At 39.1% G+C, this 22,018-nt stretch overlaps 1 protein-coding gene across 8 annotated transcripts in view; it reads left to right on the forward strand.

Annotated features, from left to right (window-relative positions):
* The window catches only part of znf532 (zinc finger protein 532), a 145,178-nt gene that overhangs the window by 55,660 nt on the left and 67,500 nt on the right, over positions 1-22,018 (forward strand). For all 8 annotated transcript variants that reach the window (XM_028802498.2, XM_051927371.1, XM_028802499.2 and 5 more), the window contains one exon: positions 15,545-17,862. In XM_028802498.2, coding sequence (XP_028658331.1) covers positions 15,571-17,862 — 2,292 coding nt within the window. In that variant the 5' untranslated portion in view covers positions 15,545-15,570. The remainder of the gene's footprint in view (positions 1-15,544; positions 17,863-22,018) is intronic.

Consider the following 22,018-nt stretch of genomic DNA (forward strand, 5'->3'; position numbering starts at 1 on the left):
ATGCTGGCCCCTTCCTTTTTTTGTTTTTCCCAACATATGCTGTGCTGCATCTAAAATCTCGATCAGAACAAAGCAAGTTTAGAAAAAGCAGAGATGGTTTATTGATTGTTTGCTATTTTCAAAATTACATTTACTGAAAAAAATGTAATTTGAAAACGGTATGCTTCATGGCCCTGAAGTAGGAGCCCCTAGTATTTTTCCACTGTGACTCTCTTTCATATACTGTATTTAGCAATTACACAATATCTCATCAGTAGAGTTGGAGTGGGGGATGGGGTGAGCATTTCATAGCAGCATGGCCATGGCCTTTTCAGAAGGATTTTCCTACAGCCTTACTGAGACCATCCTGGAAAGCATAGCTTATGAACACCTATAAAGGCTTCAAAATTTTCTATAATAAATAATGTTACGTCCACAGTTCTTGTGTACACACTTTGAGAAAAATAAATGTCATGCAACAGAGAAACACAGTGTTTTATTTTTTTCTTTTTCATTTTGAATATGTGTAGTTGAGTGTTAGACTTTTTTTGTACAGTTTTCTAATCCCTTTTTGTTGTTGTCTTCATATTTTACATAATTGTTATAGGCGGTGTGGCTGGCAAAGTGGCTAAGCACGAATGGGTGGGGATGCCTTCTATATTTTATTTGCATGCTCCTTACTTGTTTATGTGGGTTTCTTTTGCAGTCCTTAGTTTCCTCTTACACCTCAAATATATATGTATTGCCAGGGTAATTTATTATTCTCAAATGCTGTAGTGTTTGAGTATGCCAGTAATGAACTGACTTTCTGTTCAGAGATGTTTCCTTCCTTTCCCCTTTGCTGTAACAGGTTTCTATTCCACAACCCGGTAACATAAAAAGCAGGTTCATAAAATGGATGGATGGATGGATATAAATTTACAGCAGTGCTGAATATTATTATTGTTATGTGAAACAGAACTTTAGCTAATCTTTTTAAAAAGTGGTAAGACTCGGGGAATTCAATACATTCAGTAATTGTAAAGCATAGGTTTAAACCTAATGAAAGGAAGTTGGTAGCATTTTTAAAATGGTGTGCTGCCAGAAATAACAATTATATATGATTAAAAGAACATGTGCCATTCTCATTTTATGAGAAAAGTAATAGTAAAGCACTATATATGTATTTACATATTTACAGTTAGAGAACTTTGTAAATCTTTTGGAATTACCTAGATTTCTGCACTTTTTCTAATAACAATGTAATGCTCATCTATGTCACAATAATAAAAAGCCACAGTCTTCTTAAATTAATAATACACAAGTGTTGATTTTTATCAGTTCCAAATATGAAGTTAAACAATCACAGTAAATGTTGGAAAGATTGTAGGTATGAGTTGGAGGTGCAAAGCCCTATGAAAAAGGTTCAAGTTTATTTGATGAACACCAAAGCCTTTAGAATAGCAAAAACAATCAACAGTAAGAGAACTGGAGAAATGTAGTACTGTTCCCGCTTTTCTTAGGAGTGATTATTCTGTAAAGATTCTGGCAAGAACACAGGGAGCAGTACTGAAAGAGGTGAAAGAAAATCCAAGGGTAATAACAAAAAACCTTCAGAAATCGATGGAAGTTGACAAAGTCTCTTTTGATGTGTCCACCCTGAGAAGCGTTGAGCAAGTTTATGGAAAGACACCACATAGAAAATCGCTTCACATCTCAAGTTTGCTAAAGACCATTTGGATGTTCCATAATGTTTCAGAGGCAGTGTTCCTCGGACAGATGAGACAAAACTTGAACTCTTTGGCAGAAACACAGAACACTGTGTTTGGCGCAAAGAAGTTCTATGCACCAACACCAAAAGCTCATCCCAGCTGTGAAGCCTTGTTAAGGCAGTATCACAGTTTGCTGCTGCTTCAGGGTGATCTGAAAAGCTTATTTTCATAGAGAGAACAGTAAAGGCAGAATTGTATAAAGAATTTTACATGAAAATGACTGGGTAGCAGTCCATCACCCTAACCTTAATTCAAGTTGGGTCATGTAACAAGATAATGCCCTAAAACACAAGAGTAAATGAACCATGGAATAACGTAAGCACAAGAAAATCTCTGTGCTGGAGTACCAAAGTCACAGTTCAAACCTCACCCCACAGATGCTATTAAATTATGTGAAGAGAGCTGTTTGCATAAGGATTCCCAAAAACATTAATGAAGAGAAACAGTTTTGAAAGGAAGAATCATTTTTGTGTAAGTTTAATTTGCACCTACAGGAAACATTTAGATGAGGTTACTGCTGCTAAATGAGGGTGTACCAGTTACTAAGTAAAAGTAATTCCAGGCTTTTTTTAGCCAGGACAGTAAATGTTGTTTTCAGTATTGACCAGAAGCAGCACAGTTATTTGAGTTTTATTAGTGTAAGGAAATTGCATTGATAATTATGGAAATGTAAAGGTCAGTCCACATTTTTATCAGTAATTATTGCAGAAATCCAGGTAATTCAAGTGGGCTCTCAAACTTTTTCATGCAACTTTATGAGGGTAGTAGATGTAAACATTCTTTAGTTATATAACTAGAAGTGGACAGTATAATACCATTTATGATAACACCACTATAATTTCAAAAGTAAAATTTTGTAATAAATTATGATGTTAGTATGATGGACAGCAGAGACAAAAAAAAATTAAATACAGGTATCCCCTGAGACATGGAGGTTCAAGTTACGTGTTTTTGCATTTATGGTGGACTTCATTTAATACATGTAATCTGAGAATCAGTGCTTCATTTCCTGTTGAGTGCTGCCAACAGCTGTACAAAACAAAGTTGCAAGAAGTCTAGCTGATCAGCCTTCTAACATTCTTTTGTGCAGCAAATCCACCTCCTTCCGTTGCTGCTTCATTTGACCCCTTGCTTTCAGCATCTGGTGTCTCTCATCTACTCATTGCAATGGAAGAGATAGAGGCAGAAGATGTGGATGATCCAGAAATATAGTTCAAGGATTCAGCACCTCTTCATTTTTCCATTTCCATCACCCTGTCACTCAACACCACAATCATAAACAACCAATTACTGTCCACTCCTCCTCTCATCATTCTAAATTTACTCAATAGGTGTGATATTTGGGGTGGCCAAATGTATTCTTTATCCCAAAATATCCTCTTTGTGACACTTAAAACATTGCATTTCTTATTTTTATTTGTTCTATGCACTATCATTAGATAATGTGAACTTGCATGCAGTGTTAACTTGGTACTGTGATTAATGCATAGGTTATATTACTTTTAAATGTGGAATTCTTTTTTTTTAAAGTATGTACATTATTTCAGTTTGACACAGTTGAGAGCTTTAAGCATGAGGCCGAGCTGCATAATGATCTAACAACAGCCCAAAAGTATAAAAGATGCCCAGATGAAAGTGTGTATTTAAAGATGGCTTAAAGTAATGCCTATGCTTTCAATCAGGATGTGGGGTAGGAATCCAAACTTTCTATCTGCAGAACTGGTACACTGTTTATGTATGTATGTATTTATTTTTATTGATTTTAATTGGAAACATAATAATTTAAGCAGTTTAGTCAAATGTGACAAATCAAGTCAAAGCAAAATTCAGCCCTCACCAAAGAGAAAGAGAGAAGCTACTCTATAAAATGAACAAGAAAGGAAGGGTATCCTATTCCCTGAGATGGAAGCTTATTCTAAAATGTTATTGATTAGATCCAGTCATAATTTTAAAAAGTTTTGAACAGAAACTCTTAAGTGAGAATTGATTTTTTTCCAGTTTCAAGTAGTATAGAATATCAGTTACCCACTGACTGAAGTGTGGTGGGGTGGGATTCTTCCATTTGAACAAGAACTCTACATGCTAGTAGTGTAGTAAAGGCAATTACAGTTTGTTTGTCTTTCTCCAGTTTAAGGCCGTCTGGGAGTACACCAAACACAGCTGTTAATGGGTTAAGAGTGATTGTGATACCAATGCTGTCTGATAGGCATGCAGAGATTTTTGTCCAAAATGTTGTTAATTTGGTGCACACCCAGAACATGTGGCCCCGTCAGGCTGGAGCTAGATTGCAACGGTCACATGTTAAATCTTGCCCAAGAAACGTTTTGGACAATTTTAAACGAGATAAATGGACTCGATAAAATATTTTAAGTTGAATGATTGAATGCTTTGCACGTGTGAAGCTCAAGTGTATTCTGTGCATGGCTACCTTCCACTCCTTTTCTGAAATATTGAGTGACATACCCTTTCCCCAATGTACTATAGGGTCTTTGAAAGGAAGGTTCTTTAAATATTTTTACTGTTGTAAACGGTTTATTTAGAACTCTATCCCCTCCGTAACGTTCAAAAGTGTTGCTGATGGAGATAGCCCATTAGCAAAGCAACAGGCTATTTGGTGAGACAAGGTAAAGCAGAAGTTGTCATGGCTGTTGAAATTATAAGTTTAATATAGGGCTTTTTTGCTTTTTACATTGTAGGAGAGAAATAAAAACCCTGCATCAGTTTTAAAAATTATTGAATGTTTAATGCTATTTTGATTAGAAAAAGTAGTAAAGATTTATCACTTTTTAGGCATGTGTCGAATATCAATTATCTCAGCCTCTTAGCCAAAGAAGATGTCTGTAACCTTGCCACCAGTGCACTCTCTGAAAGGGTATTTATCAGTGGTAGAAATAACTGACTTGACACACATCAACATTTGTGCCAGTATCATTTAATGTCCTGCTTTTCTTGTTAAATAAGTTAAAAACAAGCCCCCAATCCCCAAGTATGATCTGAGTAAAAAGTATTCCCAAAACATTTGACCTAGTGAGGCATTCTAGTTTAAACTTGGTGTGAGATATGTAGTTTTAACTGAATTACATCATACTTAGAATAGTGGTTGTCATCAATGGCAGAATTCCATGTATAATATGAGAAAAGTCCTCCCTGCATGACATCATTACTAGACAGTAAAGTTTCTGCTATAAGTATTGGTGGTAGATCAGGAAATCTGGGCAAACTTCTTTTTAATTTCACACTTACACATTACTCTTGTCACTGGAAAATTGTATTTTAGGCAGAATTGTTCTAAGGATGCATGCATATTGTAGTTGTCATAGTTCATCTTTGCGACGGTTCATCTTTCAGCAGGACACCGACCCTAAGCACACAGCCAAGATATCAAAGGAGTGGCTTCAGGACAACTCTGTGAATGTCCTTGAGTGGCCCAGCCAGAGCCCAGACTTGAATCTGATTGAACATCTCTGGAGAGATCTTAAAATGGCTGTGCACCGACGCTTCCCATCCAACCTGATGGAGCTTGAGAGGTGCTGCAAAAAGGAATGGGTGAAACTGGCCAAGGATAGGTGTGCCAAGCTTGTGGCATCATATTCAAAAAGACTTGAGGCTGTAATTGCTGCCAAAGGTGCATTGACAAAGTACTGAGCAAAGGCTGTGAATACTTATGTACATGTGATTTCTCAGTTTTTTTATTTTTAATAAATTTGCAAAAACCTCAAACTTTTTTCACGTTGTCATTATGGGGTGTTGTGTGTAGAATTCTGAGGAAAAAAAATGAATTTAATCCATTTTGGAATAATGCTGTAACATAACAAAATGTGGAAAAAGTGATGAGCTGTGAATACTTTCCGGATGCACTATATATATACACTGTAGACCAAACACAAAAACAATACAAAACATAAAATTATAATAGCTGAATTTAACTTTTTATGGCCTATAGAAAAAGGCACATAACCTATGAATTCTGATCTTTCTATTCATGTCATTAAAATGGAGAAGTACTTTAGCTAGTTATTGAGCTTCTGGTACCAGAAAAATTACACTGACTTACTCACAGCTACCTAACCCAAGCCGTTTCTGTGTGTGAGATGCTGCTCGGCAGTTTGTAACTGGATTAAGGCATTTAGGATGAGAAAATCATAACAGCTAGAACTTATTTTTCGCAAAGTTATTGTCTTTTTAATTGTAGTGACACCAATATCATGATATATTAGCTGGCTTTAACCTATCTATTTTGAATCATAATTAATAGCTCTCAGAGTCAAGGTAGGTGTACTTATGGTCTGGTGTAAGCAATGCTTTCTTCCTTTCCTGGTGGGTTTTTTCCAGATGCATGGTACAATCTTCAGAGCATTTTCTTTCTTTATTTTAAAAACTTGTCTATTTCTTCTGATTGCAGGTGATAAAGCAGTTTCTTTTTGAGGTTCAAGCAAACAGTGTCAGACCTCTTGTTGTTAGCTATGATACGTCTGCTGGTGATCAGCCAGCCCCCGTCATTAGCAAAGTAAATGCATGGCTTTACGTTTTCGGTGTTTCTCTGCTCCGCCAACTCCTATTATGGATGGTCTTCCTTTTTTCCAGTCCAGCCCCAGTTACCCTGAACAGAAGGGATTTTTTTTTTGCAGCCACATTTTAAAAGGACTGTAGTTTCTATGGATCTGGATTTTGCAAAGGGTTTTTAAATGAAGGTATTAAGATCTTGCCATTGGTTTCTTGGGTGCACATAAGCCCATCCTTTGGATTGTCAATTAGTGCAAATATCTGTCGATAAATGTTAAACATCCCTGAGTTATGGTCCTTTGTTTGAACTTGGGTGTCCTGGTAGTACCTGTAAGAGCTCTTCTGGTAGTGTAAATTGATCCATGATCTATCATAAGACAAGGAGGGTTGTAAAGGAGAGCATTGTGCAAGGAATATTTTTCATTTTTGAGTAAAGTTCTTGCATAGACATTGCAATTTTTTAAAGCTCCAAATTACTAAAAAAGTAATAAACCAACTATTCAATTACCAAAATAGTTGTTAGTTGCAGCCCTAATTGGAAATGAACCAAATCAAACTCTTGCAACAGGAGCAACTAAAAGTAGCTTCTTAAAGTATCTCCTACATTGGATCTATACAGTATTTTAAACAACTGATAAACCATTAGTGATATGCAGGCATATTGCTGTTGGTATAAAGGAGCCCCAGTAGCATTTCTTGACACACTTCTACTGAATAATTAATTGAATGAAAGGACTGTGTTAGTCCTTTGCTACTACCTCCAGGGGATTCAGTATGTGTCCTATAACTGCACCTGTTGTTTTAATTATCTTGTTGATTTGGTGGTTCCCTCCTAAAATGATGTTAGCAGACCAGCACAACACAGCTTAGATACACACCAGCCCAACACATCACAACTTAGAAAATTGCAGTGGCCATCACAGAGTTATAGAAGATGGAAGGATGTCATTACCCACATTAAAGAAAAAAGAGCCTTCTTTGTTATACATGTCATCTGTGTTATGAGATCAGTTCAACCAGTCACTTATGTGAACCCCCAAGCACCTATAGGAGTGCACCCCCTTGACATCTACTCCCTGAACAGTGATTGGACATAGAGGTTCTTTGGTGCAGCATAAGTCAATAACCATTTCCTTGGTTTTGCTGAAGTTTAGTTGCAGACAATTCCTTCTGCACCAAGAAACAAAGTTCTGTCTGACTCCTGTGTCTCTTATCACTGTACCCCATAAGTGTAGAGTCATCTTAGAATTTCTGCAACTGACTTGACCGGGCGTTGTATTTATAGTCTGAAGTATACAGAGTAAAGAGAAAAGGAAACAATACTTTGTGTGCATTGTGATGCTCCAGTGTTGCTCACTTATGTATCAGAAACACAGTCCTTGATCTTCACAAACTTTGGTCTGACCAACAGATGGTCCATTCTCCAAGACATCATAGACTCATCCTCCTGCATATCTCTGAGCTTATCCCTTAACAGAGATGGCAGGACAGTATTAAAGGCACTGGAGAAATAAAAAAACATCATTCTTACAGTGCTGCCAGTTTTGTCCTAGTAAAAATAAGCCTTGTCGAGCAGATAGGTAATTGTATCCTCCACTAAAATCTTTGAATGATAAACTGCAGTGATAGATAGATAGATACTTTATTAATCCCAAGGGGAAATTCACATACTCCAGCAGCACCTTACTGATACAAAAAACAGGGTCTACCAGAAGAGGACTCCTATAGTCCAGGACCAGCCTCTCAAAAGTCTTCATGACGTGAAAGGAATCTGTCACACGTCTGTAGACGTTGCGTAAAGAGTCGCCTGCCATCTTTGGAACAGGAACAATGCAGAATGTTTTCCAAAGCAGTGGCACTTTGTGAAGCCTTAGGGACCAACTGAACAGGTGAGAGAGGATACCACAAAATTGGTCATCATATGCCTTAAGAAGTCAATGACTGACTCCATAGTGTTTCCTGTGTGCAGCATCCTCATTTGTTTCCTTAGTTAGTCTTTCCAGTGTAGTCGGGATGGTGTGGAGAGACTGGTCATTAAATCTGAGGGAAAATCTATTAAAAATTGTTTCAGGGTTTTACCTTTGACCCCATTACCATCTAGCACATAAGCCCTGGATTGCTTGAGCCCAGTTATTATGCCCAGTTCTTTATACTATTCTGAGTGAGTTTTATTTCTATTTTAGCTTTGTAAACTTCCTTTCCTTCACTCAGCTTCTTTTTTAGCACTCTCTGTGCATCTTTGGAGCTTTTTTAGCACCAGATTAGTATGTTCTCTTTTTCTCATTAAGGAGACCTTTTATCTCCTTAGTAATGCAGGGCTTGTTGTTTGGAAAGCAACGCACTGCCTTTGAGGGTACCACAGTGTCGATACAAAGGTCAATATAACCTATGATGCATTGGCCGAGTCCTTCAGTATCATCCCCATGTGACTTACACATCATTTCCTAGTCTGTCATTTAGAAGTAGTCATTTAGAGCCATTGCAGACTCCAGGCTCCTCTTCCTCACTATCCTGGTGATAACAGGTTGCTGTTCAATAGCAGACGTGTAGCTGGGAATAAGTTAAATCAGTTTGTGGTCAGATCTTCCCAAAGTTGCCAGTAGTTTACATTTAAAGCCATTTTTCACATTTCAATAGACTAGGTCCATCTTGTTATTTCATCGAATGGAACAAGACACAAACTGAATGAAATTTGTCATAGTCTTTTACAAAGTCACATGGTTTAAGTTACCACATATTATAAATTCAGGGTCAGAATGAGTCATCATTGAAGTGTGGGTGACAAGAGTCAATCCTTTCTGTTGCTGAGACTCCATTTGCTGAGGAAGGGATATAAACATTAATAAGGATGATGTAACATCTCCTAAGGCAAATAACGTGGGCAGATTCCGACAGTCGGAATTTCAATGTCTGAACAACAGATGGTAGTTTTAACTGCAATGTGCTCCCTTTTACACCATTCCTCATTCATATAGATGACCAGTCCCTTAACTGTGTCGAATAAGATTAAGTCAGCCCAGCATTAAAACAGTGTTGTGCATATCAGGTTTAAGCCAGCTCTCTATAGATCACAAAGTGCTGCTGTATTTATATGTAAGAGCAGGCAGTTCACCCATCTTATTTGACAGTGATTGAACATTGCCCATTTTAATGGATGGTAGACCAGTTCTTAAACCTTTTCATCTTTCTTTTACTCTTGAATTGGCATATCGCCCTCTCCATCTTTGGACAAATAGCTCTCGTAGTACAGTGAAACTGAGCTCCTTAGGCACAACAGAATTAGCTGATTACTAGAATATTTAATACATCTTACTTTTATTTTCTGAGTATCTCTTAAACATTTCCAGTTGATGTAGACATAAGGTGGCATTCCTTGTCAATTTACAACTCCATCCATGTTCACAGCCCATTTGAAGTGCCTCAAGCAGGCTAATTTCATTGCTAAATATGAATGTGCAAATGCCGAATTTATGTCATTGATTTGGATTTTTATGACAAACTAACATTCATTAGTATAATCTCTAAATGTGACAAACATGGTGAAGGCACATCTATCATATATTTGAAAATTAAATTGGCAAATGTAATGCTCTCTAGATACCAGATACACAGCAGGTACTGTTACTTCAAACCAGTTGATATTCTAATTCTGGAATTGTACAAAGGCCAAGCAATGACAAAGCCTTCTGTCGTAAAAGATCATTTGAAAACCGCATAATAAAAGGTATGTTAAAGAATTTCTGAGTTTGGCTGGACTGATAATGGATATATTTGTATAGTTTATGTGGATTCTGTGAAATGACTGAACTGATGAAGTTTTGCTAACTGTTTTCTTAGTACTGGTAATGGGGATGGTTTTACTGGCTGACCCCATAAATGAAAGTGTGCTATATAAGAATACACTGGGTGAACAGAATTAAACCTAGGTCAAGACAAATGGTAAAAATTCATCATATCATAAATGTTAATAGCCAGAATGCAGAATCAACTAATTGCCCATTCCAGCAAACTCTTCATCTTGTGAATAAACTAACAATTTCCAATATGATTTAGTGCACCTATTGTGATTTTTATGGACAATTGCAATCTTCAAATTCTTTCACAGGAGATACAGATTCTGAATTAATTGTTGATTTTAACATGTGGTACCGTTTACAAGTGTCACATAGGTGGTTCAGAAAAGCTAAACTTTGGTCTTATGCAGTGACTAAATGTGTATATATTTGCACAGCTTTAAAGTAACAAACTGCAAAGCATAAGGATGTTACAATTCAAGAAATTTGGCAAACCTGTAATATAAGGAATCAGAAGCGTGTAAACATTTACATAGAATTCTGAAACGTCAAATTACAGAAACTCAAAATTTCTATTATTAATGTTCTGCATTTTTCTATATTATTCCGTGTTTTATGCTTATGCAAATGGATTTTGCCCAAATATTTAAAAGGTGGGTTGTTAAATGATCAGCAGGTATTCTCCTTTTCTTATTAAGGTACTTTTATCTTTTTCCCATTATCACTTGCTCTATGCAGAAATCAGCAGCAAAGCAAGCATGAACTGTGTTGCTTGCGGATTTTGCTGGTTTCTGTTTGTTTTGCAAAGAAATTTGAATGGTGATTTGGGGTAAACTTGAAGTTAGACCTATTTACGCAGAGTACACCAGTTTTAGTTTACACACAGGAGTGTTCATTTCCCATTAGAGTAAATGCTAAGAAGTAGAACCCAACTGGTAATACTGGGTTCTGATATACAGTGCATCCGGAAAGTATTCACAGCGCATCACTTTTTCCACATTTTGTTATGTTACAGCCTTATTCCAAAATGGATTAAATTCATTTTTTTCCTCAGAATTCTACACACAAAACCCCATAATGACAACGTGAAAAAAGTTTACTTGAGATTTTTGCAGATTTATTAAAAATAAAGAAATTGAGAAAGCACATGTATATAAGTATTCACAGCCTTTGCCATGAAGCTCAAAATTGAGCTCAGGTGCATCCTGTTTCCCCTGATCATCCTTGAGATGTTTCTGCAGCTTAATTGGAGTCCACCTGTGGTAAATTCAGTTGATTGGACATGATTTGGAAAGGCACACACCTGTCTATATAAGGTCCCACAGTTGACAGTTCATGTCAGAGCACAAACCAAGCATCAAGTCAGAGGAGTTGTCTGTAGACCTCCGAGACAGGATTGTCTCGAGGCACAAAACTGGGGAAGGTTACAAAAAATGTCTGCTGCTTTGAAGGTCCCAATGAGCACAGTGGCCTCCATCATCCATAAGTGGAAGAAGTTCAAAACCACCAGGACTTTTCCTAGAGCTGGCTGGCCATCTAAACTGAGCGATCAAGGAAGAAGGGCCTTAGTCAGGGAGGTGACCAAGAACCCAATAGTCACTCTGTCAGAGTTCCAGAGGTCCTCTGTGGAGAGAGGAGAACCTTCCAGAAGGACAACCATCTCTGCAGCAATCCACCAATCAGGCCTGTATGGCAGAGTGGCCAGACGGAAGCCACTCCTTAGTAAAAGGCACGTGGCAGCCCACCTGGAGTTTGCCAAAAGGCACATGAAGGACTCTCAGACCATGAGAAAGAAAATTTTCTGGTCTGATGAGACAAAGATTGAACTCTTTGGTGTGAATGCTAGGCGTCATGTTTGGAGGAAACCAGGCATCGCTCATCACCAGGCCAATACCATCCCTACAGTGAAGCATGGTGGTGGCAGCATCATGCTGTGGGGATGTTTTTCAGTGGCAGGGACTGGGAGACTAGTCAGGATAAAGGGAAAGATGACTGCAGCAATGTACAGAGACATCCTGGATGAAAACCTGCTCCAGAGCGCTCTTGACCTCAGACTGGGGCGACAGTTCATCTTTCAGCAGGACAATGACCCTAAGCACACAGCCAAGATATCAAAGTAGTGGCTTCAGGACAACTCTGTGAATGTCCTTGAGTGGCCCAGCCAGAGCCCAGACTTGAATCCGATTGAACATCTCTGGAGAGATCTTAAAATGGCTGTGCACCAACGCTTCCCATCCAACCTGATGGAGCTTGAGAGGTGCTGCAAAGAGGAATGGGCGAAACTGGCCAAGGATAGGTGTGCCAAGCTTGTGGCATTATATTCAAAAAGACTTGAGGCTGTAATTGCTGCCAAAGATGCATCGACAAAGCATTGAGCAAAGGCTGTGAATACTTATGTACATGTGATTTATCAGTTTTTTTTTATTTTTAATAAATTTGCAAAAACCTCATGTAAACTTTTTTCACGTTGTCATTATGGGGTGTTGTGTGCAGAATTCTGAGGAAAAAAATGAATTTAATCCATTTTGGAATAAGGCTGTAACATAACAAAATGTGGAAAAAGTGATGCGCTGTATCGGGCTGATGTTTGGTCTCTACGTTTATATTGGTGTTGGTTGAACCTACACTGATATAATGTTGCTTAAAACATTACAAGCAAGACATGCATATTAGGTTGTTTCTCTGGTGTAAAAGACCTGAGTCGTCAAACGAGCAGTCATTTCTTCATGTGCATCAAATAAATCTTCATATGTTACACATATATCTGCTTTGTAAATATATTTACTTTTACAGAGAACTTTAATGGAAATTAAATGTCGTTTTTTTTTTTTTTTTAGTACATTGTCCTTACTGGCCTTGTATAAGGTTTGTGACTTCCCTGGCTGAACATGTTGGGTTTTTTTTTTATATATATACACCAAATAGCTTGTACAAGCAGACAACTACCAGAGGAAAAAAAAAAAGCTTATACTACTGAAGGGTGTGGGGACGTTTTGCATTGAATCAAGTCATTGGACTCAACTCGTAAACAAAAGACAGATCTTCTGACTTCCGAACAGCATTTTATTCAGAACAAATACAGTTTTAAAATTTTATCAATATGATTTACGATTAGTACCCGTATGTTGTTTATTAAAATGCATTGAAATGCTATTTCTTTTGCATTAGTCAGTTATCTCGTTTTCTAGCCTAGTGTTGTAGGTTGTTCTTCTCCTTGCTGCTGTTTTGCATTTGTCTTCAGAATTTGCTAATGTGAGAGGTTACTGTCAGTCTCATGACAAAAAGGGATTCTGTGACATGCAGTAGGCAAATGTAAAATATCCAGTAAACAAAGAATGTTCCTCCATCTCACTGAGGCCACTGAACAGCCATACATCTTTGTTTAATCTGTCCATCTGTTTTCACACTTTCCAGAGCCAGCTTTGGAAATGAACCACCTGATCTTGATCAAGTGACAATAGTAAATGATGTTCTACTGGCATATTTGTTTGCCAGCTCAACATCAAAATGTTTACTGTTAGTACATCTGATGTTTTTTGTTAGTTTCATTAGAGTATATTTGAAGTCTCATGAAAGGGTGAATATTGTTCTGAAAGAACCATAGACTCTGTGTGATCCCTTTTCATTCATCATAAATGACAGTAGAGTGCAGTGAAGCAATTTGGATCAAGATCACATTTTTTGTATTGTGTAGTCTAAGGTGAGTCTAAAGAACACCAAATCATGCAGCAGAACACTTTGTGCTTGGAGCTTTCTTGCCAGGACTGGCAATCATTCAGAGTAGCAATGAGCTTTCTTTGGACCTTCTGGAAATCATACAATCCTTTATTACATGCAGGAATCAGACAAAAATCACTTGGCTTTTCTGAATTTTGTAATTTTTCCATCAATATGATGTGCAAGAGCTCTGTATCTTAACATTCTGTATTATCTTTTTCAATATGTTTTGATAAACATAGGGCTCTTCTGTAATGAAATTCTAACGTACAACAAGGTTTTATTGACATGCTTCAATAATCATGCATCCATACATGGTATTCGTAAAAAGTAAAACCAAATTTAAAAAGTAAGTGGTTTTCTATATCAGTTAAAATCTGATTGTTTTACCAGTTTACTGTAAGCCTCTGATTTAAAATATTTAGTCTTAAAGGTCAATAGGCAAGTCTTCTTAACCCAAATTTTACTTTAATGTAAATCAGTATTGAGTTACTGTCTAGATTTTGTAGGACTTAGTAAGTGTTGACAGCTTAGTAAATGTTGACAGCTACTGTCACTTTTCTCCTGTCTTAGTAAACAAACATTCCTGGATGTAGGTAAAGGACTACACTCAGGCAAACACACAGAACCTTGTATTTACATAGTCTTGTTCTCTTGTTTGCTCAATCAGTGGTGCAAAATTAAAAAAGCTTATACATATAATTAATTATCTGATGGGGCGGCATGTTGGCGCAGTGGTAGCGCTGCTGCCTCACAGTAAGCAGACCTGGGTTTGCTTCCCGGGTCCTCCCTGCATGGAGTTTACATGTTCTTCCCGTGTCTGCATGGATTTCCTCCAGGTGCTCCGGTTTCCTCCCACAGTCCAAAGACATGCAGGTTAGGTGCATTGGCGATCCTAAATTGTCCCTAGTGTGTGCTTGGTGTGTGTGTGTGTGTATGTGTTTGTATGTGTGTGTGCCCTGCGGTGGACTGGCACCCTGCCTGGGGTTTGTTCCTTCCTTTCGCCCTGTGTTGGCTGGGATAGGCTCCAGCAGACACCCGTGACCATGTGTTAGGTTGGACAATGACTGACTGACTGACTAATAATCTGTTACTAAAGCCTAGTTTTAGGGAACAGTTTGACATTAGGAAGTACCAAGTGTTTTAGGTTACTTTTCATCATGTTAGTGTCTTATTTTTTGATTGTGTAGTAATTATATTTTATTACATAACATTAGCTTGTTATTTTTGACTATTTTTGTAATAGCTAAATGCATACATTTACAGTATGTTACTGCTAGATGTGGGGAAATAGCAAAACAGAGTTTATGATCAGTAAATAGGGCAGAATCTTGGCTGAAAATACTTCCAGTCAACAGCACAAAATTAAGCTTAAATCAGATATTCAGTACTGTGTGCAGAAGGTGGTGTAAAAACACAATTTCATTGTTAAATAGAAAAAAGTCTTATCCACTTTATTGCTAAGAGGTGGACCCTTCCAAGGCTACTGTAGAACAAACCTGTACATTTTTATCAACACGTTGAAAACATATTTAGAAGGTCTCCATTTACTGTCTTCCTTTATGCTCTATTAAGCTCCTTTCATTAGATATGCATATTGATAACAGAAGTAGATTATGATACCACCCATTTTGAATTACCTTAAAAAAAGGGTTTAATTTTATGTTTTTACTGTCTCTGTAATGCTGAAAATAACCTATTACTTTTTAAAATTATAGTATTAATCTTAATATGTGAGCTATTAGAAAACATTCTTAATTAAATAATTTGTTCTAAAAATCTTTTTTTTTTTTTTTATAGATCTGTGCAATAAAAAGAATAGGATCATGGGAGATATGAAGACCCCGGATTTTGATGACCTCCTTGCAGCATTTGATATCCCAGACATGGTTGATCCTAAAGCAGCTATTGAGTCTGGGCATGATGACCATGAAGGGCAGATCAAACACAATGTTAATGCTGAGGAGGATGTCCATGCACCACCTGTGCCTGATGTTGGGGTTAGTGTTATTGTGAAAAACATCCGCAATGTTGATTCCTGTGAACCAGCAGTTACAGAGAAAGAGATTCATGCAACAGGGAATGGTCTGCATAATGGTTTTCTGGCTATGACTGCCATTGATCGTTATGCTAAAGATGCAGGCAAGTCTCTGAATGATGAAGCTCATGGCCCTGTAATAAAAGACTCCTTCAATCAGTTCAGCCCCATTTCTAGTGCAGAAGAGTTTGATGATGATGATAAAATTGAAGTTGATGATCCACCAGACAAGCAGGAAAACCGAACTAATTACCGTGTTAACACTCTCACAGGCATGGTGAACAAACAGGAGCAGGACAGATTAAAGGTGTTGGTTATGGACAGTCTATGTAAGCAAGGAGCTAATCATGATCCAGACAAATCAAAAACAATTAAACGAGAAAAAGAAGGCAACCAAGCAAACATAAGCATTTATGAACACCCAAAAGCAAAGAAGCTGGAAGAGAAGCCCAAAGATAGCACTCAAAAGTCTGTAGATGTGAAAGGACTTCTGGAAAAGACAACAACAAACGCCACCATTGCTGCTCAAGTTAAAACTAAGTCATCTGCAAAGTTGTCTTCCTGTATTGCAGCAATTGCTGCTCTAAGTGCAAAGAAAGCTACTACGGAAAATGTTACTGAACCACATTGTAGCCCAAGGGATTCTCCTAGAGATAAAAAAGAATTATCCACAGTCACAGAAAAAACACTGGACCCTCAAAGCCCCACTGAGTCTGCCAGAAAAGGATGCAGCAAACAACCAGAGAGCCCTAGTAGTATTTATAGTGAAAGTAGTAGCAAAGGTTCTCCATCCTCTCCTGCAGGCAATACGCCTGCTATTCCAAAAGTTCGCATTAAAACAATCAAGACTTCATCAGGCCAGATTAAGAGGACAGTCACTAGAGTTTTGCCAGATGTGGATTATGAAAGTGGTAAAAAAGTCTCTGACCAGCCATCTTCTATTGTAGTCTCTTCTTTTTTATCATCTCCAACTTCCACATATGTCTCTGTTTCTTCATCTAGAACTCCACTACAGACCACTGTTGTGGCAACCACTGCCAGTTCAGCTGCTGAAATAACCCCTAAGCAGGTAACCATTAAACCAGTTGCTACTGCATTTCTGCCTGTTTCGGCTGTAAAGACTGCCGGTTCTCAAGTAATAAATCTGAAGCTGGCAAACAACACAACAGTGAAAGCTACAGTAATACCCGCTGCATCTGTCCAGAGTGCCAGCAGTGCCATCTTAAAGGCTGCCAATGCAATTCAGCAGCAGACTGTGGTGGTGCCAGCCTCAAGCCTAGCGAGTGCCAAGCTAGTACCAAAGACAGTTCATCTCACAAATCTAAACCTCCTGCCTCAGACATCTTCAGCAACCTCAGAACTTCGCCAAGTGCTCTCTAAACAACAGCAGCCAATAAAGCAAGCCATGATTACTACACAACCTCCTAAAAAGGTTTCTAGGGTACAGGTGTTAGCTAGTTCACAGAGCTCGGTGGTGGAGGCTTTTAACAAAGTTCTGAGCAGTGTCAACCCTGTACCTGTGTATGTTCCCAATCTTAGCCCTCCATCCTCGGCCGGGATTGCTATACCATCCCGTGGCTATAAGTGCTTAGAATGTGGAGATTCCTTTGCTCTTGAGAAGAGTCTAACACAGCATTATGATAGGCGAAGTGTCCGCATTGAAGTCACATGTAACCACTGTGCTAAGAATCTAGTTTTTTACAACAAATGCAGTCTTCTTTCTCATGCCCGTGGCCATAAGGACAAAGGGGTGGTTATGCAGTGCTCACATTTAATTCTGAAGCCCATTCCTGCTGACCAGATGATTGCATCACCATTACACGCTTCTGTAGCAGCTACTACAACCATTCATAATGTTTCTGCAACAGCTATAAATGCAGTGGCAAAAACTGCAACAGCTTCACTTAGCACTGTCATATCTGCACCCTCAAGTTCCCCAGTGGTACCAGCCATGCCTCTTGATGAAGATCCATCTAAGCTGTGCAGGCATAGCCTTAAATGCTTAGAATGTAGTGAAGTTTTCCAAGATGAGGTTTCTCTTGCTATGCATTACCAGCAAGCAGCAGAATCAAATGGGCAGGTATGTATTTTTGTTTTTTTGTTGTTTGTTTTTTGCCAGATGTAAGCCAAAAAAGAGAAAAATAGAAATGTGGTTACTTTTTTTGCATAAATATTATATGCGCACCTTTTTTGTAAACAAGAACCTGTTAGGTACAAATGTTTTCTGATGAACCTAGCAACACTTTTGGTAAGAAACACTTTCTTTATATGCTTTACTTAATTTAAGCATTTTATTTTCACTGTATTATAATTATTAAGTAGAATAGCTGGTTACTGGTATTAAAAGTCTAAATATGATCCCAGACTGGTGTTGATTAGCACATGTAGATGGTGGGCAAAGAGTGAACTTGTGTTTAATCCTAAAATAGATGTGTGTTGCATTTATCCATCTTTTATGCCTAAGAAGGCCAATCTGTTTTAGTTAGCCAGGCTTTTTTCAATACAGCTGATAAAGTCTCACAAGTGTCATACCAAAAGAAAGGATTATACTGTATTAAAATTACCAAGACATATCTGCAAGTATTGCAATCTATGGTATTTTAACTTCAGGTTCATGTTGCTGGAATTTTAACTATTTTTTAAAAGATGAGGCATACCTAACATGACCATACGTCCCATTTTGAACAGGACCATCCCATTTTTAGGTAGCCTATCCCATTGTCCCCAAGCACAGCTTCGGGACGCCGAAATGTCCTGTTTTCAGAAAGAGAGCAACCCACTGTAACAATTTCAAAAAAAGGCATGAAAAATCAAAAAATCCGATGGTAGCACCTAGTAGCATGGCGATGACGGCATGCGCAATATGTCTCACACACGTGCAAGTCAATCAGAAGCCTGCTAGCTCGCTTGCTCCTCAGTTGCGAGTATACATAGACAGCTTGCTCATCTTTCTTGACGATTGATTATTGTTTTTTTATCGACGTGTGTTATTGTAGTCAATTTAAGTTTCTTGTACGTGAACTCTTCATTTTAATAATGCCTAAACACAAGTGCACTTTTAATGTTAACTTACAAGCTAAGTACCCGTTGTGGAACATGCCCGGGACACAGACATGTAGACATGGTAAATTCACCACCACACGTTTATTTACAGTCTATTATTTACAGTTCTAAATGCACAACCCAGTGCCGCAGCACCAATCACCCTCAGTCCAGGCCCTCAACAAATGCCTTTTCTCTCTCTTCAGGTTGCCTGCTTGCCTCCTCCCAGACCTCGTCCTTCTCCTCACCCGACTCCAGCCCTGTATGAAGGGAGGCAGCCCCTTTTATACACACATGTGCTCCAGGTGCTTCCCGGCAATCTTCCACTGGCGCTCTCCAGTGTGGCGAAAGTGCCAGCTGCGTACCCAGAAGCACTCCAGGTGTCCCTGCTCCTCTTCCCCCCCAGCACTTCCGGGTGTGGCGGAAGTGCTGAGGTACAAGGCTCCCAAGGCATCGGGGCGACCCCTGGCGGTGACCACAGGCCCCTACAGGGTTGAGCTTCAAAGCTCTGTACCCGTGGTCCCCATAGCAACCAGGGTGGTCGCCCCGACGTGGTCTGAGGCGGGCGTAAGCCCTCTTCCAGTCCTCCGGGTCGCCCCCCCAGCCACCTGCGACACCGTTTATGAAGCAAAGAAGTACTCCATCGAACATCAGATGTGAAAAGTGTCGTACAGAAATTAGCGTAGCCCATGGAGGTGCCAGCGATATTGAGTAACATTTAAGATCAGAAAAACATAAAAAATTCCAATATTGCTGCCGCTTTGAGTTCTTCGATGCTGAATTTTTTTAAGAAAAGGGATTCACCAACTTCGAAAGATCTGGAAGCCACTGCAGCGGAAGTCGCCTGGGCTTATCATATGGTGCAAGAGTTTTCGCTCAAACGATTGTGCTACTAAGTTAATTCAAACATGTTTTAAACAGAAATTTAGATGTGCTCGTATGAAAACAGAAGCTATTGTTGTAAATGTGTTAGCACCAATAGTAATAGGTGAATTAAAAGATCGCCTCAACCAATGCAACTGTGTTACTATTGTCACGCTTGGGTCACAGATTTGCACAGAGACAAAGGAGGTTGTAGAAAAAAAGGAACTTTATTCAAAGCACTACAAACAAACATTTGTCTCTTTTCAAAAGTTTAAACGTGCTCCATGACAAGTCAGAGATGACAGTTCCGCCAGGAGCAGAGAATGTCTGAGAGAGAGAGAGAGAAGGAGTAGCAAACAACCAATTTAACAAACTGAAAGAAGCCCGTACAGGCTTTTTAAGAAGGCGGAGCACCGCGCGAGAGGCATATTACGCGACAGAGCCGGCCAGAAGGGAACGGAGGAATGTGAAGGTAGTCTGTCAATGTTTTTTTAGGGGTTTTCCCAGGGGCGTCTGTATTCTCTGGGGGTGCAATCCGCAGCTCACACCCCCTCCCTCAGCTTTATTCACGTTTCCGTGAATCAAGCAATCCTCCAGACCAGGTTCAAACAGACGTGACAGGACATCAGCATTAACATGCTCAGAGCCAGGTCGATGCCTGACTATAAAACTGTAAGGTTGTAATCCCAAGAACCATCTCATGAGACGGGAGTTTGTATCTTTTTGACGGTATAACCATTGAAGTGGAGCATGATCAGTTACTAATGTGAAATTTCGTCCCCATAAGTAATACCGTAACGCTTCTACATCCCATTTAATCGCCAAACATTCTTTCTCAATAGTTGAATAATTGCGTTCTCTGGGGAGTAATTTCCTACTCAAGTACGTGATAGGGTGTTCTTCCCCATCAAAAACCTGGGACAGGACTGCACCTACTCCGAATGCACTTGCGTCTGTAGTATAAAATCTTTAGAGAAATCGGGATTTCGCAACACTGGATAAGAAGACAAAGCGGTTTTTAAATCTGAAAAGGAACGTTCGCAAGGTTCTGTCCATACAATAGGGCAGTTTTTTTCTTCCTTTAGTAAGCTCTGAGAGAGGAGCAGCCCTATTTGCAAAGTCGGGGATGAAACTTCTGTAGTAACCCGCTAGCCCCAGAAAAGCGCGTACCTGTTTCTGCGTTTTAGGATGTGGGTAAGCGAGCACCTCTTCTATTTTTCTTAATTGAGGACAAAGTAAACCCCTGCCCATGGAGTAACCTAGATAATGAGTCTCAGACATACCTAGTTTACATTTCTTAGGGTTAGCAGTCAATTCAGCTTGTTTCAGGCTATCAAGGACAGCCTGGAGACGTTCTAGATGCGAATGCCAATCATTGCTGAAAATCACCACATCATCAAGATACGCCCCAGAATATTCAGAATGTGGGCGCAATATCTGACCCATCATACGCTGAAACGTTAGAGGGGCCCCATGAAGACCAAACGGGAGTCTTGTAAATTCATAAAGTCCATCAGGAGTCGCAAATGCTGTTTTCTCACAACTGTCAGCCTCTAGAGGCACCTGCCAATAACCCTTTGTGAGGTCTAACGTGGAGATATAGGTCGCCTGACCCAGTTTTTCCAACAGCTCGTCTACTCGGGGCATTGGGTAAGCATCAAATTTAGAAACCTTATTCAAGCACCTAAAATCGATACAGAAGCGAACCGAACCATCTTGCTTGGGAACTAACACGACCGGACTACACCGGTCACTTTTACTTTCTTGAATTACACCTAGCTCCAGCATCTTCTTGACATCTTCGCGCACAATATTTCTTCGTGCTTCCGGGATTCGAAATGGCCGCATCTGTACCCGGACACCGGGCTCAGTAGTGATTTTATGTTCTGCTAAATTAGTGACGCCTGGCAAGTCTGAAAAAACATTAGTGTTTTGTTCAATCAAGGTTAATAATTCTGTCTTTTGTGAGCCAGTTAAATCGTTACCAATGACAACATCAGTCTAAGAAACAGCAGCCAAGGAAGTGTAAACCTCTTGTTGGTCGTGCCACTTCTTCAAAAGATTAATGTGTAAAATTTGGAATGGTTTTCGCCGGCCTGGTATTCTAACCTTGTAATTTACCGGTCCCATACGCTCCTCGATAATTGCCGGGCCCTGCCATTTATCTAGGAATTTGTGCGGGTCAGACAGTACCAGTACTAGAAAACGATCGCCGGGTTTGAATTCGCGAAGCTGACTGCGCCTATCGTAAAGACGCTTCTGTGTTTCTTGCTCGCGTTGTTTATGCTCCACAGCAATAGAAGAAAGTCTAGAAATTCTATCTTGTAATG

Source organism: Erpetoichthys calabaricus, chromosome 5, assembly GCF_900747795.2.
Source record: "Erpetoichthys calabaricus chromosome 5, fErpCal1.3, whole genome shotgun sequence".
NCBI classification, from domain to species: domain Eukaryota; kingdom Metazoa; phylum Chordata; class Cladistia; order Polypteriformes; family Polypteridae; genus Erpetoichthys; species Erpetoichthys calabaricus.